The sequence below is a fragment of the Rana temporaria genome, chromosome 3 (genome assembly GCF_905171775.1).
Source record: "Rana temporaria chromosome 3, aRanTem1.1, whole genome shotgun sequence".
NCBI lineage: Eukaryota > Metazoa > Chordata > Amphibia > Anura > Ranidae > Rana > Rana temporaria.
The window spans coordinates 132,868,855-132,889,315 of record NC_053491.1 but is presented as its reverse complement, the minus strand read 5'-3'; the positions used below and the strand labels follow the sequence as shown (position 1 = coordinate 132,889,315).

Genomic DNA, 20,461 nt, shown 5'->3' with positions numbered 1-20,461 from the left:
ACTCATAGCCAGATTTAGAGATACTTAGGCTGGCGAATCAGTAGATACGCCAGCCTAAGTCTGAATGTGCGCCCGCGCTAATTTAAGCGTATTCTGGTAACCAGATACGCTTAAATTAGGCTCAGATACGAGCGGCATAAGTGTCTTACACCCTCGTATCCTAAAGTGTAATTTTTAGGCTGACCGCTAGGTGGCGCTTCCATTGCGGTCGGCGTAGAATATGTAAATCAGTAGATACGCCTATTCACGAATGTACGCCCGGCCAACGCAGTACAGATACGCCGTTTATGTAACGCATTAGCGGCCTTAAGTTATTCCATCAAATAGATGGAATAGTAATGTTAAGTATGGCCGCCGTTCCCGCTTCGAAATTCGAAAATTTGACGTCGTTTGCGTAAGTCGTCCGTGAATAGGGATTTACGTCGTTTACGTCCACGTCAAAATCAATAGGCCCGTGCGGCGGACTTAGCCGCAATGCACAATGGGAAATGTAGGCGCACGGCGCATGCGCAGTTCCAAAAAACCGTCAATCACGTCGGGTCAAGCCTAATTATAATAAAACACGCCCCCTCAGCCAAATTTGAATTAGGCGCCCTTACGCCCGCCCGCTTTAGGCTACGCCGCCGTAACTTAGCAGGCAAGTACATTGTGAATCATGTACTTGCCTCGCTAACTTATGGCGGCGTAGCCTAAATGCCATAAGCTACGCCGCCGCAAGTATGCGCTCGCCATCCTGAATCTAGCTATCACTTTCCACACTTGCTGAGAAGTATCCACTAACAAATCAGAGTCGTGGCCACTGTCCTGAAGCTCATCTGCCCTTGCAAATATAGCTTTAAACATTCCTGCCAGATTCTCTCTCATTACTAGGTAGGCTTCAGCTGCACATAAGTCACCCCAGTCCCCTCTAATTTAGTATGCTTTTGGCTATTGGCCTAGAATTCAACAACATGACTGCTTGTGTGAGGACCTGATACGTGCAGGAGTAAGTTTGCGTATCTGGTCCTTCAATAGCCCCCTGTATCTTTCACTCAAACCAACTGCCTGTGGATGGTACGGGATGTGGCACAATCAGTACACTCCAGAATGTTTGGCACATTGCTGTACTGTTGATCCGGTGAAGTGTGAGCTGTTATAACTTTAAACTTGCTTGGGACAACCATAAGCATCGACAAGTTTCTGGAGCAGTTGAAGCATTGTGAACAAGCAAAAGTCCTGAATAGGTGTCCAGTGCAGTGCAACAATATCTCAGTCCATTGTTTTCCCAAGGCAGGGGACCGAGAAGTCAATTTGGTCAAATCTTTGCAGGCCTCTCTCCCCTTTTAATCTACTCAGTGGAGTACTTTTGCAATGGTCATTGTTGCACTTCTCCACACATTGTACAGTTCCCTATTACAGTCTTGATTATTTCCAAGGATATAGACAACCCTCTCTGCTGTGCCTATCCATATGTCGCTTTCTGCCCAAATGTCTGGATTACTTGTGGGCCCAGTTGGCTAAGTATATCAAGACATGATCAATTGGCACAACTGCATTTACCTTGGCAATTTCATCTGCCACTCTGTTATAGTTCTCAAAGTTTGGGACCAGGGGCACATGTGCGTCAACATGCGCCACTTTTATGGTGCAGGAGTTAGCTTCCTTCCAGATGTATTCCCAGACTTCCTTGTTTCCCCACACCACCTTTCCATGAGTCATGTATTCAGTGAACTTCCACATGGGCATCCAAGTTGTCAGTCCTTTAAAGACTGCCAAGCTGTCAGTATAGATTGTGACATGGGAAGAAAGATCCTCCTGAAGAGTCATTACTACAGCTTTCAACTCTGCATACTAACTGGGCCCTCCAATTTGGTCTCCTGTAGGACTATGTCTGTACTAGGGTTGTAGGCTGTTGCTGTCAATTGCCACCCAGACTAGGTGACTATAGCTGAACCATCAGTGAACCATGCTGACTCTTTCATGTCTTCTGGCAGAGACTCAAAGGGTGGAGCCTCTTGAATAGGGGGATGACTGCAGCACAGGTACTTTTTCTGGCTAGGTGCTGGTAAAAGTAACAAGCCCTGCCAACTGTTTTGAAAGGTCTTTGACATCCCCAGCTGCACATGTTTACAACCCTTTCTTTTCCTTAAAGTGGTTGTAACCCAATTGCCATATATTGCTCTGACACACATTACATGCTTTCCTAAGAATTGTAGCATGTGTAATTTTTTCCCCCTAGTAAATACCTTGTAATTAGGTGTTATAAACTCAGTCACATATCCCCTCTTTCTTGCTGTCCAGAGCAAAGACAGCCAAGTAGGAGGGACCCAGATTCCTTCTGAGGTATGCAAGATGCATCAGAAGAGGAAGCTGTGATCTTTCCCTGTCACATGACTGTGATAAGTAAAGAAAAATTACATGAAAAAACAAACAAACATGATGTGAAAATGCACCAGTAAGTTTGAAGACAGTACACAAAGCATATCTATGTTGTAAAAACATAAGTTTGATTCCTCAAAAAGGAACTTTGTGGGCAAGGTGGAGTTACTATTGATTGACAGTTCGTTTCACTTTTGCAGACTTGGGATCATTACCATTGAGCAAGCAGAGGAATTATAATGGGAAAGCAGACGGGAATTGAAAACCTTTAAAACTTAAACCTTAGCTAAAATAAAAAAAAGACAGCAGACAATTTGTTGGATATTAAAGGCCGCGGTTGTTTATTATTGGTTTCAAAAAACCATTGTGGGTAAGCATCAATCAAACTTCAGATATAAATAAAGCTTTGGCTAATCTAGCCACTACGGCTCAGGCTGCTAAACACAAACTACCCAACTTCAATTCAAATAATAAGCCTTATGACACTTCTTGCTTAGAAAATATATAAAATATTTAATATAGCATTACCAACAGCTAGTCCCCTTTTGTGATCTCTTCAAAACTCTTTTTTTTTTATAAAACAAAAGGTGACACTACCACATAACAACAGCCGCAACAAGTTTATTAATAGGGGAGGGGAGGAGGGGAGAACACCACAGCTCCTGTCCTTTGAGGTGAATGAGCCAGCAGTTACAGAACCACTATTTTATAGCCCAAAAACGGGGGTGGTTTCCGACCAGTTTGAACTGGATTTTCGTGGACTTTTCACGAGACTCAGGAGAGGTCACCTGTACCCCTCTCCTAAGACATGTGAGCCTGATATGTTCCCCCTGGGAGCGACAGGCTCCACAGGGGGAACTTGAAACTACCCTCCCGACGCTTTCCCATGAGGAAAGGGGGGGGCTAGAAACTGCCTTCCCCCTTTTCCTATCATGGGAAAGCAGACGGGAATTGAAAACCTTTAAAACTTAAACTTTAACCTTAGCTAAAATAAAAAGACAGCAGACAATTTGTTGGATATTAAAGGCCACGGTTGTTTATTATTGGTTTAAAAAAACATTGTGGGTAAGCATCAATCAAACTTCAGATATAAATAAAGCTTTGGCTAACATAGCCACTATGGCTCAGGCTGCAAACACAAACTACCCACAAGGCAGTTGGTTTTTAAACCACCTGCCACATCACCCCACACCGCGGCCAAACCCACACAGGAACCTAAGTCTGCATTAAAAATGTCCAGACCAACGTCAGACAAATGGACTCTATCTGCTCTATACAGACCTTCAATATCCCCTTCCAATTCCGTATGCCTAAAATAAAACATACCCAACCCTGCAAGAAATTTCAATACTGCCCTATTTTTCTGTTTCCTAATTTTCTTTAAGGGGTGTGCAGAGAGGTGGCAAAGCCTAACTAGCCTCTGCACTATCTCTGAAAAAATTATAACGGATTTTGGAAAAATTAGCTGAATCTTCTGTAAATCATCCCTGATGTTATATATAATGTCGAATGTTTTACGCTTTCCAATGTAATTTCCCCCAAGATGGATTATCAAGACATCAGGTGGAGGAAAATGTTCTGACCAAAACATGCCTCTCTTCCCTCTCCAATACACTTTGAACTTATTGACATCTAAACCCAAATTAACCATATAACTTCTGTGCTGAGCTCTGAGATGTGCCCAATGGACGAACGAATGTCCGACGATCCAAATAACACGAAAATTCCCTGAAATTTTAAAAAAGATTGGGGCAAACGTATAACAAATAGCGATTTGATTTCCATATACCTAGCTTCTTTATCTTGTTAACGTCTAAGCCTAACCTTGTAGCTTCCGTAGCTGCTCCTATCCTAAAAGAATGGGACGTAAGCTGAGCTTGGTCTAAATTCAATGACTTTAAACATTTCTTAAGCACACTTGTAAATTGGTATTTTGTAAGATTCATGAATGAACATTTTTTAAGTCCCTGAAGGTCTGAACAAGCAGTATTCGTTTGCTAAATGGACCGGGCAAATAGAAGCACTATCCCACGCGTCCAAATGCAACCAACTACCTCTACCAAACTGATCAGTTTTAGACTTACCAATCAGTACTTTAAGAGACCCTTCAGTGACAATAATGTATATAGGATTCAAAAACCGAAAAGCACTCTATTCGTAGCCATACAAAGATCACCCAAAACCTTTTGAGTGATGGGTTTGCGAGCGTCAGCTGAAAAATTGTCTTCAGGGCCTGTTTCACTGAAAAATATTGCATAAATGAAGGTCAATTGTTTAATTTTAGAAAAAAACGATATTCCCGACAGTCTTCTGCACGTAGGACCAGGAATATTGCTTAGCAAATAAAACATTTAGAAAAAGTAAAGCTATGCCTTCAGAAAAGGAAGACACTGGCTCCTGAATTAGATTAAAAAAACTTAAGTACAATAACCAGGCTGACTGATATCCCACCCAGGTTGATGGAGCAACGGAATTAGCGATATACTCAGATATGGGCCTTAAACCAGGTCCCATAGCATGGGTGGACACGACCGTCCCGTCCTGTCCGCTTCCGGGAACAACTGGAAAAAACGGTCCATCTGAAAACGAGATAATGAATCCGCCAAATCATTGTCCTTTCCTGCTACATGCATGGCTTTTAACCAAATATTTAGGCTTAAACATTTAAAAACCATATATCCTAAAAGGACAATGACCGGCGGAGACTTTGAGGTTAGGCAATTTATGGCATACATAACACCCTTATTATCTGTTCTTACCAATATTCTCTTATTCCTAAAGAAAGATCCCCAAATTTCCAACGCTACTATAATTTGGAATAGTTCTAAAAGAACAATGTTTTTCAAATATCCTTTCCCTTGCCAAGTTGGGTCCCATCGTTCAGCGCACCAATGGGTCTGCCAAATTGCAGAAAAACCTAAAGAACCTGCAGCATCCGTAAAAAGAAAAAATTCCTTGTATAAAATAAAATCCTCCTGCCACATGGCTCTACCATTAAAATTAGAAAGAAACTGAAGCCAAACCAAAAGGTCCTCCCTCATTTTATGTGACATACGAACATGAGAAAAGGGGGATTTTAAGCCGGAAATTGACAACGACAAGTATAGACGTCTAGAATTTTTTTTTCCAACCGGCATGATCCTAGTAGCGAATGCTAATAGGCCTAACAGGGACTGAATCTTTCAATAGAACCTTTTTTTTACGGATTAAAGACAAAATTAAAAATTTAATTTTGTCAATCTTCAACTCAGGAAGTCTGAATTCCATAAGGTCCGTATCAATAATGATACCCAGAAACATTAGACATGTGGAGGGCCACACTGTTTTTTCAAAGGCTAAAAGGTACACCGAAATGAAGACAGATTTTGAAAAATATGTCCAATAAATTTGAACACTCAGAAGAATTGGAAGGGCCTAAAAATTAAAAAGTCATCTAAGTAGTGTATCAAAAATTCTGAACCGGATTCAAAACTGACCACCCATTCTAAGAAAGAAGAAAAAGATTCAAAATAAAAACAAGACAGGGAACAGCCCATAGAAAGGCTCTTATCAAAATAAAATTTGTCATTGAAACAAAAACCTAGAGAATTGAAACATAAAGGGTTGATTGGAAGGAGGCGAAAAGCCAACTTAATGTCGGCTTTTGCCAATAGAGAACCTTTACCAAGATGTCTTAATTTATGCAGGGCATCCTCAAAAGAGGCATAAGAGACTGAAGACAAGCAATCCTCAATCTCATCATTAAGAGAATGACCCTTGGGAAAGGATACAATTATGTATTAGTCTAAAAGGAATCCTTCTTTTTTTTTTTTTGGGACAATACCTAAATACCTTACTGAAGGGGGAGGAAGAACATGGACCCTCCACTCTACCTTCTAAGATTTCAGTATTAATTTTAGATGAAACTATGTCAGGGAATTCACTAACAGATTTGAGATTGTTAACTAGAGAACAACCCTGACCAGAAAAAAATGGTAACAGAAAACCCTCACTAAAACCATCAATGAGTAGCTGAGCTTTCAACCGGTATGGATACAACAGGAGCATATTTGGAAGCATCACTGGTGTGACTGCTTTTTGGAAAATTTCCTGATTGCTGGTTCAACACAGACATTTGGTAACCGCATGAGTGCCTGTGCACTCAATACAGGCCATTTTCACCCCCTTCCTTCCCAGGCCAATTTTTCGTTTTCAGCGTTGTTGGACTTTGAATGACAATTGTGCGGTCAAGAAACACTGTACCCAAATAAAAGTGGGTACAGTGCTTAGCCCCCCCCCCCACAAATAGTGCTTTCTTTTGGTGGTAATTGATCACCTCTGTGGTTTTTATTTTTTGTGCTATAAACGAAAGAAGAGTGACAAGTTTGAAAAAAACTCTTTTTTTTAACAAATTTTTCTTCAGTTTAGGCCGATATGTATTCTTCTACATATTTTTGGTAAAAAAATCCCAATAAGCAAATATTGATTGGTTTGCGCAAAAATGATAGCGTCTACAAAATAAGGGATATATTTTTTTTTTTTTACTAGTAATGACAGCGATCTGTGATTTTTTATTGTGACATTGCGGCGGAAATATCGGACACTTTTGACACATTTTTGGGACCACATTTATACGGCGATCAGTGCTATAAAAATGCACTGATTACTGTGTAAATGTGACTGGCAGAGAACGGGTTAACACAAGGGTGCGATCAAGGGGTTAATTGTGTGTCCTAGAGAGTGATTCTAACTGTAGGGGGAGGGGACTTACAAGGGGAGGAAACTGAACAGTGTTCCTCTGTACTGGGAACGCACCATCAGTCTCCTGTCACCTGACAGGACATTGATCTGTGTATTTACACACACAGATCCAGGGTCCTTCTGTGTTAATGGGCAATTGCGGGTACCTGGCGGACATCACGGCCAACGGGCAAGCGCACCAGCTCCGGAGTGACGCTCGAAAGTAATGCTCTGGGGCCCCTACGATGGAGACAGTGCAGGTAAACAGACATCAAGTAGGTAGGAGGCAGACAAGCGGAACTTCCCCTTTTGGGTGGAGCGCCAAATTAGTATATGAACAATCATTCTGTACAGCAAAGAAACAGTGGAAAAATACTACATACATAAAGTAACAAAGCTGTCCTGTGCATATAATATATCTGCTAGATTGATGCCTCCCCAGCACTATGGCCCCTCAACACCCTAGTTTTTCCCCTCAGCACTGTAACCATATACCATAAGATACCCCTTGTATTGTGACCCCACTACATCAATGATACCGCCTACACTGTGGCCCCTCTACATCCCTTCCTTCGAGTCCCGAGCATTCAAGCTGCATGGGGCGGGTCAGAGCATCACTGCCGCTCCGGCACTTGCCCCTCCCTGCTGGCTGTGAAATAATAGGTATTATTCTGCACAGCACACCACTGCCAGCCTGCCTCCCCTGTGTATCCATCACTTTCAGTGCCATCATGGGGCCCCCAATTTCGGGGGAGTGTGGGCTCAAGGACCAGCTGCTTTGGGGAAAGTGCAGGGGCCCCCATGCAGCTGGGGCCCCTGGGCAGTGCCCAGGTGTGCCTTCTCATTAAGACAGCCCTGGGTGCAGGAGTTGTCAGGGGCTGCACGGACATGGAATGGGAGATGTCAGAGCGAGGCCGTGTGTACATGGTATAGGAGGAGATGTCAGAGGCAGTGCAGACATGGTACAGCAGGAAATGTCAGAGGTAGTGCGGACATAGTACAGGAGTTGTCAGGGGCTGCGCGAACATGGTACAGGAAAGTGGAGAAAGAGTTAAAGCAAAACTACAGGCCATGTTTTTTCTTAAATTTTCAGTGCACGAAAATGAAAACTTCATTCAGTTTTCAAAACAATTACTGTAGCTCTTAACTTGGCCATACTTGGCAGCCCACGAAGTCCTACCACACAAACTCTTCACTGCTGTTTTTGTTCCTATGTAACCATTTTGGACTCAAGAGCTGGCTAAGACTTCCTGATAATTCACAGCTGGTCACCTAATGTGCATGCACAAGATTCTGGGGGGACTGTCCTCCTAGAGCAGTGGTTCTCAACCTGGGGGTCGGGACCCCCTTGGGGGTCAAATGAGGATTTGCCAGGGGTCCCCAAAACCTGGGCTGTTCCTGAAGCTTGCGGCCGCCCACTCAGCCGTCCATTCAGTTTACAGCATAGCTGGGAGGCAGGGACTAGAGGTCAGCTGATTGGTGAGGAATGTGAAATGGGAGGGGCTGGAGGAGACCCTATCTGCTGATTTCAGCATAGGTGTCACTGCTACGAGAAATCATAAAGTCAGAGACACAGTGAGTAATACTACCTGTGATTAGAGTTGCCTTTAAAAGTCCCCACTACAGATCAGCAGATGACCTTGATCAAGAGCACCTAAGTTGGCAGATCCCAACTCCCCACCAGCACTGCCACTGCTCCCAACCCCCCGCCAGCACTGCCACTGATCCCAACTCCCCGCCAGCACTGCCACTGATCCCAACTCCCCGCCAGCACTGCCACTGATCCCAACTCCCCTCCAGCACTGCCACTGATCCCAACTCCCCACCAGCACTGCCACTGATCCCAACTCCCGCCAGCACTGCCACGGATTCCCAACTCCCGCCAGCACTGCCACGGATTCCCAACTCCCGCCAGCACTGCCACGGATTCCATACTCCCCACCAGGGAGTAAGAGAAGGAATAAAAATAGAGAATACATGGAAGGGAGAGAAAAAGAGGAGGAGGAACAAAGAAAAAGGGAGAGAAAGAATAAGAGAAAGAACAAGAAAGACGTCTAGTAAGGGATGGGAATAACAAACAAGAAATTAGGATAGAGAGAGATAAAAGGGAAAGAAAGGAGAAAAAAGAGAAAGAGTGGTACATCCAAAAATGTACTATAAGGGGTTTTATTACTGTAGGAGTGGAAGGGACTCAGGGAGTGCTAAATGTCCGTGGGTTAGGGGCGCAAATTACTTGTCTTACCTTGGGTGCCGACAACCCACGATAAGAAAATAATTTTACCATTAGGGGTCTCCACAACTTGGGAAATCTTATCAAGGGGTCACGGCACTAGACAGGTTGAGAACCACTGTCCTAGAGCAAGGATAAGCAATTAGCGGACCTCCAGCTGTTGCAAAACTACAAGTCCCATCATGCCTCTGCCTCTGGGTGTCATGCTTGTGGCTGTCAGAGTCTTGCTATGCCTCATGGGACTTGAAGTTCTGCAACAGCTGGAGGTCCGCTAATTGCATATCCCTGTCCTAGAGCCTCCTGGATAGTGTGCTATGATGCCAAGAGACTGTGGATGAGAGGGAAGGGGGCAGATGGACCCAGGGCAACATCAAGATACTTGCTACCCCCACTCACAAAAAATATATAAAATGCATAAAAGGTAGGGGGAAGGTTAGAACGTCCTGTTTAAAATGTAATTGGTGCAACAAGAAACCCCATATTGCAATTAAAAAACTTTTTTTTCCCTAGGAGCAAAGAAGGGGCTGATTTTGGTCTGCCAGATATCAGGCTGTACAATTTCTAGGTCTCTGGTAAATTGTAATATACTAAATATGCCCTTAAGAATGCCTTAGTGCTTCTGTACAGCCTACTGAAAAAGCTATGATATACCCTATTGATACAGGACTCTGTTCTGGCATGGAGTGAAGTGCAGAAGCTTTTTGGTCTATTGTCTATGATTTATCGCTCTCTGCCCATTATTTATATAGTGCCATCAGTTTGCACAGCACTTTACAACATGAGGACAGACAGTACAGTTACAATACAACTCAATACAGGAGGAATCAGAGGGTCCTGCTCGTGAGGAGGCAGAAATTGTATTTTTGAAGGGTAGATTTATATTGATTGAAATCATTACACCACAGGCGCTCAAGAACACGGCTATGTTTTTTCAGACTTCTGGTGTCATCTGCTTGCCAAGGTTTTAGGGTCGGGCCGGATTCTGTGTGTAGTGAGGGGTCCTAGTGTGTCCAGTGAGGATAAAAGTGAAGCGTTGTAGAGAGAAGTGGTGAGGTTGGGGCAGGACAGGGGTGAGATTCTATAGTAGAAGTGGTCAGTAGTAGAGTAGAAAAGAGAAGGGTTGAGATAACAAAGGTTTCTACGAGTAACTAGTTTGTAACGGTTGGAAAGAGAGGAGGTGGAGGAGAGGGAGAGAGTAAAACTAATAAGGTAGTGATCAGAGAGAGGGAAAGGATTGTTGAAGAGGTTGCACAGAGTGTATGGCCAGGAGAAAACAAGGTCAAGGGCATTACCTTCAGAGTAAGTAGAAGCATGTATCCATTGCTTCAGGTCAAAGGAGGAGGTTAGACTGAGAAGTTTGGAAGTAGCAGGAGTGTAATATTAACAGGGATGTTAAAGTCACCAAAAATGATTTTGGATCAGCAGCAATCCTATGTTCCTTTGCTCAATAGAAATTGCAGGGCCTGACCATGGTGACTTCTCTGATTGGATCTCATCCTGGTTAATTCAAGACATTTTCCAAGATTTCTAAGAAACTCCATCTACCTCCCTACCTATCATCATTACCAACTAATCAGTTACCTCAAAACTTGCTATAGAGAAACTCCTAGCAGCCTATCATAAGTCCTGTAAAATAATGGGATGTGAGCTTTTGGTGAGAGATTCAACTTAAAATCATTCATTGGACCTACTTTGCGTTCCGTGTGGACAAAAAGAATCCTTTACAGTCAGTGTGCTCCTGGTGCATCCTTTATTGTCCTTCATTATTCACTGCCTTTGGTTGTTTGACTTTATCTCCTCAAATGGGGGGCCATGTTCAGTTCTACATCTCTATTCAAACATCCAAGGACCCAATGCTTTGCCTGCCTCTTCAGATATGTTGGGCACCCTGCCCAGGCATCATCAGGACATTCCCGAGGCTCCACCAATGGACTTACATCTGTCTGCTTGTAGCCCATAGATTGCTGCTCATATCATGTACTTCGCCCTCTGCACCACATGTCTCAGTTGTTACGAAAAAAATTGAAGTCTCTGCTCTACTTGGAGAAACTGGATTCTATTGTCCAAAACGTTTGGCCTACTAAGCGTTTCGTTACCAGGTGAAGATGATGTTTTGGTGCACTCTTTCATCTTCAGAACTCTCTCTCCTTATAAAGCCGTTTCAGTACACAGACTGGTGTTTGAAGGCTGACCTTACTAACTCATTAGGCAGATTGAAGCTTCGAAACCCCATTCAGTCCTCCTGCGCCGTGTTGTTTAATCAAGTTTTGTTGAATATAGTTGCATCATTAATAGCAGTTTTATCCTATCAGTACCACAGGTTATAGACCATCCACGCTTCTTACTGTACATAGTTACATTGTCTGGCTGAAAAAAGACACAAGTCTATCTAGTTCAACCAGTAAAAAGTGAAAATTAAAATCCTATATACACACACAATCCTATCCAATTTGATCCAGCAGGTTAAAAAAAAATCCCTCGTGATCCCTCAAGATGCAATTGGATATTCCCTGGATCAACTTTACCTATAAATGTTAGTATCCAGTTTAGGCATGTGCAAAAGGGAAAATTTCGTTTTGTTTCGTTTCAATTCGTTATTTAATTAATTTAGTTAAGTTAGGTTCGTTACATGTGTTAAATTCGTTTTCGGAACTCGTTCGTTTTTGACCGAATTTTGAAAAATCCGGTCGAATTCGAAAATATTTCGACCGTTCTCGGAATTCGTTCGTTTTCGACCGAATTTCGAAAAATCCGGTCGAATTCGAAAGTATTTCAACCAGATTCGACAACAAATAGTCTCTTTTCTAATATAATTTCGAAATTCGATCGGAATTCGAAAAGAAAAAAAAAAAAATTCGAATTCCAAATCGAAAACCCGCGGACGAAATTCAATCGGAATTCGAAAAAAAAAAAAAAAATTTGAATACCGATCGAATTTCGTCCGTGGGTTTTCGATTCGGAATCAAACGTTCGTTCGGATTCGGTAAATTCATTAATATTGCAATTCGGGAATTCGTATGCATCCGAATGTCCGAATAATGAAAAATTTGTCCGAATTTCGATTCGGAACGAAACGAAATGCACATGCCTAATATTGAACACACAGTCAGAAACTTAGACCATTCATTAGAAAATAAAATGGTTCCATAACTCAACCCGGAGAATTTTAGTAAAAGAAAGGTTTCAGACTAACTATATACAGTACAAGCTGTGTGAGCCCCGGCATGCACCACCTGAAACTGTGAAACATATTTTGGTTAAAGTGGTACTTTAAAAGAACTCTTACTAGATTTTGGTCCTGTGGAATAAAGTAAAATAGAGACCAACTAAAAAGTTACATTGACTTATTTCATCAACAAGTTTTTGTTTGAGGCTAGGTTCACACTGCTGCGAATTCAAAATCGCGATTTTACTGCGATTTCGCGGCTGCGGTTTTGCCGCGATTTTGCTGCGATTTCGACCACGATTTAAGAGACATCTGTGCAGGGTTTAATGTAAATCGCGGCCTGAAATCGCAAAAAGTAGTACAGGAAATCGGATGTGGCGTCGCACCGATTAGGACGGTGCCATTGCCGACAATTGCCGGCAAATCCTGCCGATTTGAGATGCGATTTGACATGTGAAATCGCATCTCAAATCGTACCAAATCGTACCAAATCGTACCCAGTGTGAACCTGGGCTAAACCTTTCTGTAAGTTTAAATAATGATAATAATACAAAAAAACAGTAATCGGACACAGCATAACAATCAGCATACATTTACATTTTTGACATGCATATTAAATTTGAATGACTTCTGCTCATTGGAAACGATATTTATGTATTGATATCACCTATGAATATGTTTTTCTTCTTTTTTTTTTTGTTCAGTCTTCAAATACTGTTCCAGAAGCGTTAAAGGATTTGGTGAAAGGTGAAACACTGGAGGGAGACAACGCATACAGATGTGGCCAGTAAGTCTTTTTTTTCTGGGTATTCAGTCATATACATTCTATAGATTTGTAGAAGATATTTGGTTAAAGGATAAGTTCGCCTTTTTAAAAAAATAAAAAAATAAATGCACAATTTTTTTTTCAGGTAAAAACATGTGCATTTTTTTTTTTTTTATTACAAGCCTGTAAAGCATTGTACCAGCGATTACATAGCATTGCATCAGCAGGTTGTGGGTAGGGATGAGCTTTGAGTTCGAGTCGAATATCGTATGTTCGATCGTTCGTCGAAATACGAACAAAACAGGTCATTCGCGCCAAATTCGAGTGACGCGCCACGGCCCATAATTCACTGCGGCATTGCGCACTGATGATTGGCCAAGCATGCACTATGACCCGCATGCTTGGCCAATCACAGCGCCGTCAGTACAGAGAGCCGTAATTGGCCAAAGCCAGGGTGGCTTTGGCCAATTATGGCTCAGGGGGTTTAGTACAGGCAGATTAGTCAGTTAATGTTACAGTGTGTAGAGGATATATATACATCCCAGGTGTTGTACATATATTTATACACTGTATAGCTTAGCTAGATCAGTTCTTCCTAATTTACTGGCAGGTAGTTGATTGTGCTAGCTGCAGTATTCTCATGTGGTGTATTGCCTGTGTCCTCTGCAGTGTGCACCATAAAGCTACACAGGCATACTATAGACACCCACCAGGTACAATATTTAAAGGAATTTTTTTTATTTTTTTATTTAAGCATCATGATGCTTAAATGATAATAATAATAAAAAAAAATCCTTTAAATATTGTACCTGCTGGGTGTCTATAGTATGCCTGTGAAAACGTCTTTGAGAACCCGGGTCTTGCCCCAGGGAACATGTATCAATGGATTTATTTATTTTTTTAATTGTAGTTTTTTCTGGAGCAGTGTTTTTAATGATGATGCATCATTAAAATCACTGCTCCAGAAAAAACGACCGTTTTTAAAACTTTTTTCCATTGATACATGTTCCCTGGGGCAAGACCCGGGTTCTCAAAGACGTTTTCCGACAATAACTTGCACATGGGGCTTTAAAATGAGCACTTTTGAATTCGAACGAGTCCGTTCGGAGGTTCTGATGCAAACCAAACGCGGGGGTGTTCGGCTCATCCCTAGTTGTGGGTGCAATCTCAGGCATCCTGCAGGCTTGTACAGGCAGGCAGTTAATGAATGATAGGAAGATTTAATGAACTACCTGGAGCGCTCATCAGCGCCCTTGTAGTACATTGAGAACTACAAGCCGTCAGATGAAAATGGCAAATTCAATTTAACTCAATGCGAATTAAAACACATGTGTGTTTTTTTCAAGCTTGAGTTCATTAAGTCACTTTTTTTGTTTATTGGGCACTGCAGTGTATTGCGCTGCACTGCACCAGCACTCTCTAACACAGGGGGCCAGATTCATCAATAGATACGCCGGCGGATCTCCTGATCCGCCGTCGTATCTGTGAGACCCGACGGTCGGATCTGTGAGATCCCACGGTCGGAGCTATGCGACTGATTCATAAGAATCAGTTCCGCATAGATCTCCCTTAGATCCGACTGGCGTAAGTGACTTACACCAGTCGAATCTTAGGCTGTAATTTCCCACCGGCCGCTAGGTGTCGTCGCTTTGATTAACACGTCGCATATGCAAATGAGGAAAACCGCCGATTCACGTCCGTACGCCCGCCCGTCGCTCTTTTTCAACGTCGTTTGCGTTCGGCTTTTTTCCGGCGGAGAGCTACTCCTGCTATATGAGGGGTAGCTAATGTTAAGTATGGCCGCCGTTCCCGCGCCGAGATTCAAAATTTTTACGTTGTTTGCGTAAGTCGATCCGGAATCCCGATTGCAATTTGCGAGGTAAGTGCTTTATGAATCATGCACTAGCCTCGCTAAATTGCACCGGCGGATCGTAAACCAGGTAGATCTAGCGGATCTAAAGATCCGCTGAGCTACATGAATCCGGCCCAGGGTGTTATGTGAAGTGATATCATTGGAAGCAATGCTATTTGTTCTGTATTTCCACTGGGACTGTGTTGAGCAATGTGCAGTCAAGCACACAAGGTGTGAATGAGCCCTAAGGATTGTTATCTTTAGTTTTAAGTTCTAATGTATTAAGGTTTGTAGCTATAGTCTCATGTACAATTCTTTCTTTTTTAGGTGTAACCAGTTGGTGACAGCCAAAATGAGGAGCATGATCCATGAGGCTCCTATCATCTTACCACTATGCCTGAAGAGATTTGATGCGTTCACTGGAGCAAAGCTGACAAAGGTAAGCCTAGAGTAAATTATAGACTAGTACTCGTACCCGTTGTGTCAAATTTGGAAGTTTTCCAAATTTTTATTCAAATCACGTTGACTAATACATTGTTCTTTTTCCAGAAAATAAGCTACCCGGAGATTCTGAACGTCAGCCAGTACACCACAAGAAAGGAGGACATCAACTACAATCTATATGGTGTGCTGGTACATAGGGGCTACAGTTGCCAAAGTGGACACTATTATGCCTATGTTAAGGTAAGTATTAAGTATAATATGGAAACATTTTTAGGCTTTTGTGCATATATCAGATATCATCTTTAATAGCTTGCTATGTATATACAGCTGTTGGCCAAAGGGTAGGAATATATGGCAGACAAATTGGAGTACTATTCAATCACATCATCAGAGCCAGCCAATGTAAAAGTTTGTTTGTGCCATATCTACTAACTCACCTGAAACTTCAAGAACATTTCCACCATTCCATTTTTTTATACCCTAGAAATGTGCAGATTTTTATATGCAACCAACAATACTAAAACATCCCTCTTACATCATTTTAAATATTCAATTTTTATGGCACTAAAAATTACATTTACAGTTACAAAGTTAGCTCGGCTCCAATAAGACTTGTGCCATTTTAATCCTCACAACTCTAGTTTTGGTCCAGAGAAAGGCAACATAAATCCTTTGGGCAATTGTGATTGATCCAACCACACAAAAAACAGAAACACTCCCTGACCCCACAAGGGTAAATGGGTCTATTTTCTCATATTATCATTCTCACAAATATGTTTGTGTAGAATACTTGTAGACACATTTACCCCAAATTCACACCAACATTATAAATATGTTGATTAATCAATGTTGTGCAGATATATTGACTTTTAATGTGCTTGCTAATCAAGTTTATTATCTTTGTTTTTTAGGCCAGAAATGATCAATGGTACCTGATGAACGATGAACAGGTAACTCCATGCAACGTTAATACGGTCCTAAATCAGGAGGAGGCCTATTTGCTCTTTTACATGAGGTATGCTTTTTCACAATATGATTTGTCATACAGCTTACTGTGACCTTTTGTTATTTCATGTTACCGTTTTTACTGTTTATTATTATCATAACCAATTATCTGTTTTAGGGCAACTACTGAGCAGCGCAAAAAGCAACAGGCCAGTTGCTCCCAGAGGGCCAACTTGTCTGATCAAGCAACTTTGAGACCACAGAAGGAGGTAAGGAATTGTCATCACAATATTGTATAAACCTTGTCATACATGCAAAAGGACACTGAATGACAACAGGTTCTTGCTGATACTGGCATCACTGATAAATCAATTTCTATGAATTTCTTTCACTGATATATCAGTTTAGCTCAGCTAAGAGGGTTGTGCACCAAATAATTGTGTCCCTGTGAATTTTCAATATTTTCCTGTGTAGAATTCAGTACATAGTGGGTATGGAAATACTAAATCATGCTTTGGGGTCACATACAACAGTAAACTCTTAGGCCCTGTACACACGACCGGATCTATCCACTGGAACTGGTCCGACGGACCAGTTCCAGCGGACCGATCCGGTCGTGTGTAGGCCCGAGCGGACAATTTCCAGCGGACCAAAATTGCTTAGCCTATAGGCTATAGGCCTATAGGCTTACCTGTAGGTACAAGTTAAAAAGTAGCATTTACTACCACTTTACTTTGATAGCAGGTCCACACAGGCGCGACTCGTCAGGTGACCTAACCTCCTGACGCACTCCATTCTGTACAATGGAACCATTCTAATAGGAGCGACTTAAGTCACTCCGACTTAGAAAAAGGTTCCTGTACTACTTTGGGACGACTTCAGGGCGACTTGCATTGACTTCAATACAGAAGTAATTTTGTAAGTCGCCTCTGAAGTCGTGGGCAGATCGCCTTGCCGAGTCGCTCGGCAAGTCGTGCTGCCCCAGTAAGAACCGGCTCTTAGTGGTGGAACAGGACCATTTGCAGCACATCAATTCAGTTAGTTTAGTGGCTGATGTATTCTATGATAAAAAATGTACCCCATAGATTTTAAATATGACCAATAAAAAAATAATTGTCAATAACACGCTCAGTCAAATTATCTGCAGCATTGCTGAATACACCTATAAGGGTTAAGAGCTGTGGTTCACAGTCAAATATGAGTGCTGTTTTGCAGCATAAAAAAAAATCGATTTTTGAATTATAAAAATTAGATTTCTATGAATATACACCTTCAAGTGCATTTAAAAAAAAATCTTTCTTTTCAGAATGTGACATCTGTAAGTAAAGACGGAGCACAAAAACCTTGTTCCAACACCAAAGCAGCATCAGTTAGAACTAGGACTGGTGTAAATAAACGAAAAGCTAGGAAAGATGATAGTCCAAAGGAACGCTCTGCCAAACAGAGGAAGAAGGACTCTGTCTCCAACTCTAATTTCCAACATCAAGAGACAAAGGAAGAGTCTGCCAAACCTCGCTCCAACACCAGATAAGCAACAGTTAGTACCAGGACTGGTGTAAATAAACGAAAAGCAAGGCAAGATGATAGTCCCATGGAACGCTCTGCCAAACAGAGGAAGAAGGACTCTGTCTCCAACTCTACTTTCCAACATCAAGAGACAAAGGAAGAGTCTACCAAACCTCGCTCCAACACCAGAGCAGCAACAGTTAGTACCAGGACTGGTGTAAATAAACAAAAATCAAGGCAAGATGATAGTCCCATGGAACGCTCTGCCAAACAGAGGAAGAAGGACTCTGTCTCCAACTCTAATTTCCAACATCAAGAGACAAAGGAAGAGTCTGCCAAACCTCGCTCCAACACCAGCGAAGCAACAGTTAGTACCAGGACTGGTGTAAATAAACGAAAATCAAGGCAAGATGATAGTCCCATGGAACGCTCTGCCAAACAGAGGAAGAAGGACTCTGTCTCCAACTCTACTTTCCAACATCAAGAGACAAAGGAAGAGTCTACCAAACCTCACTCCAACACCAGAGAAGCAACAGTTAGTACCAGGACTGGTGTAAATAAACGAAAAGCAAGGCAAGATGATAGTCCCATGGACCACTCTGCTAAACAGAGGAAGAAGGACTCTGTCTCCAACTCTACTTTCCAACATCAAGAGACAAAGGAAGAGTCTACCAAACCTCACTCCAACACCAGAGCAGTAACAGTTAATACCAGGACTGGTGTAAATAAACGAAAAGTAAGCCAAGATAATAGTCCCAAGGAACGCTCTGCTAAACAGAGGAAGAAGGACTCTATCTCTAAATCTACTTCCCAACATCAAGAGACAAAGGAGGAGTCTACCAAACCTCGCTCCAACACCAGAGCATTAAAAACATTGTGTGTGGGTTTCAGAGCATTTTTCGGGTTCTAAAAAATGGCCAAAAAAAATGGAGGGAGAGAGGGGGAGGGTGAGAGGGGAGAGAGAGAGGGGAGAGAGAGAGAGGGGGGGAGAGAGGAGGGAGAAGGGGGAGAGATGGGGAGGGAGAGGGGAGGGAGAAACGGGGGAGGAAGACAGGGGGAGGAAGAGATGGGGAAGAGAGAAAGGGGAGAAAGAGGGGAGAGAGGGAAGGGAGAGAGAGAAGGGAGAGAGAAAGGGGGATAGAGAGAAGGGGAAGAGAGAGAAGGGGAAGGGAGAGAAGGGGGGAGAGACGGGGAGGGAGACAGAGAGGGGACAAAGAGAGGAGGGAGAGAAATAAGAGAGAGAGAGGGGATGGAGAGGCAGGGGGAGGGAGGAGGGAGATAGTGTGAGGGAGAGGCAGGGGGAGGGAGATAGTGGGAGGGAGAGGCAGGGGAGGGGGAGGTATGAGGGAGATAGGTGGAGGGTGAGAGGGGAGATAGGTGGAGGGTGAGAGGGGAGAGAGGGGGAGGGAGAGAGAGGAGAGAGAGAAAAGGGAGAGAGAGGAGAGGGAAAGAGAGAAGGGAGAGAGAGAAAGAGGGATAGAGAGAAGGGGGAGAGAGAGAAGGGGAAGAGAGAGAAGGGGGATAGAGAGAAGGGGAAGAGAGAGAAGGGGAAAGGAGAGAAGGGGGGGAGAGACGGGGAGGGAGACAGAGAGGGGGACAAAGAGAGGAGGGAGAGAAATAAGAGAGAGAGAGGGGATGGAGAGGCAGGGGGAGGGAGATAGTGTGAGGGAGAGGCAGGGGGAGGGAGATAGTGGGAGGGAGAGGCAGGGGAGGGGGAGGTATGAGGGAGATAGGTGGAGGGTGAGAGGGGAGATAGGTGGAGGGTGAGAGGGGAGAGAGGGGGAGGGAGAGAGAGGAGGGAGTATGAGAGGGTGGAGGGAGAGAAAAGGGAGAGAGAGGAGAGGGAAAGAGAGAAGGGAGAGAGAGAAAGAGGGATAGAGAGAAGGGGGAGAGAGAGAAGGGGAAGAGAGAGAAGGGGGATAGAGAGAAGGGGAAGGGAGAGAAGGGGAAGGGAGAGAAGGGGGGGAGAGACGGGGAGGGAGACAGAGAGGGGGACAAAGAGAGGAGGGAGAGAAATAAGAGAGAGAGAGGGGATGGAGAGGCAGGGGGAGGGAGGAGGGAGATAGTGTGAGGGAGAGGCAGGGGGAGGGAGATAGTGGGAGGGAGAGGCAGGGGAGGGGGAGGTATGAGGGAGATAGGTGGAGGGTGAGAGGGGAGATAGGTGGAGGGTGAGAGGGGAGAGAGGGGGAGGGAGAGAGAGGAGGGAGTATGAGAGGGTGGAGGGAGAGAAAAGGGAGAGAGAGGAGAGGGAAAGAGAGAAGGGAGAGAGAGAGAAAGAGGGATAGATAGAAGGGGGAGAGAGAAGGGGATAGAGAGAAGAGGGAGCGAGAGGGAGTTCTGGTGAACCGGAAAGCACATGGTATGCCCATTTGCGCAGCCGTGCAGGGGGAGGGGGGAGGAGGCAGATAGGGAAGGGGGAGGGAGAGAGTGGGAGGGTGAGAGAGAGGGGGAGAGAGGAGGGAGAAGGTGGAGAGA

General features: G+C 43.5%; 2 protein-coding genes across 2 annotated transcripts; both read left to right on the top strand.

The window, feature by feature from the left end:
- Nucleotides 1-2,006: 2,006 nt before the first annotated feature.
- On the top strand, nt 2,007-18,011 carry LOC120930381 (ubiquitin carboxyl-terminal hydrolase 17-like protein C). Its single transcript, XM_040341571.1, has 7 exons — nt 2,007-2,021; nt 13,178-13,260; nt 15,419-15,530; nt 15,641-15,775; nt 16,447-16,550; nt 16,659-16,749; nt 17,787-18,011. Exons 1-7 carry the CDS (start codon nt 2,007-2,009, stop codon nt 18,009-18,011), a joined length of 765 nt encoding a protein of 254 aa, XP_040197505.1.
- LOC120930379 (sp110 nuclear body protein-like) lies at nt 16,708-18,896 on the top strand. Its single transcript, XM_040341570.1, has 2 exons — nt 16,708-16,749; nt 17,787-18,896. Exon 2 carries the CDS (start codon nt 18,072-18,074, stop codon nt 18,894-18,896), a length of 825 nt encoding a protein of 274 aa, XP_040197504.1. The 5' UTR covers nt 16,708-16,749; nt 17,787-18,071.
- Nucleotides 18,897-20,461: the final 1,565 nt, after the last annotated feature.

What these genes read in the sequence shown, in the direction of transcription:
- LOC120930379 (XM_040341570.1), top strand. Translation starts at nt 18,072, where the DNA reads ATGGAACGCTCTGCCAAACAGAGGAAGAAGGACTCTGTCTCCAACTCT.
- LOC120930381 (XM_040341571.1), top strand. An exon ending in ACTATTATGCCTATGTTAAG is followed by an intron (nt 15,776 to 16,446) that starts GTAAGTATTAAG and finishes TTTGTTTTTTAG; the next exon opens with GCCAGAAATGATCAATGGTA. An exon ending in CTTTGAGACCACAGAAGGAG is followed by an intron (nt 16,750 to 17,786) that starts GTAAGGAATTGT and finishes CTTTCTTTTCAG; the next exon opens with AATGTGACATCTGTAAGTAA.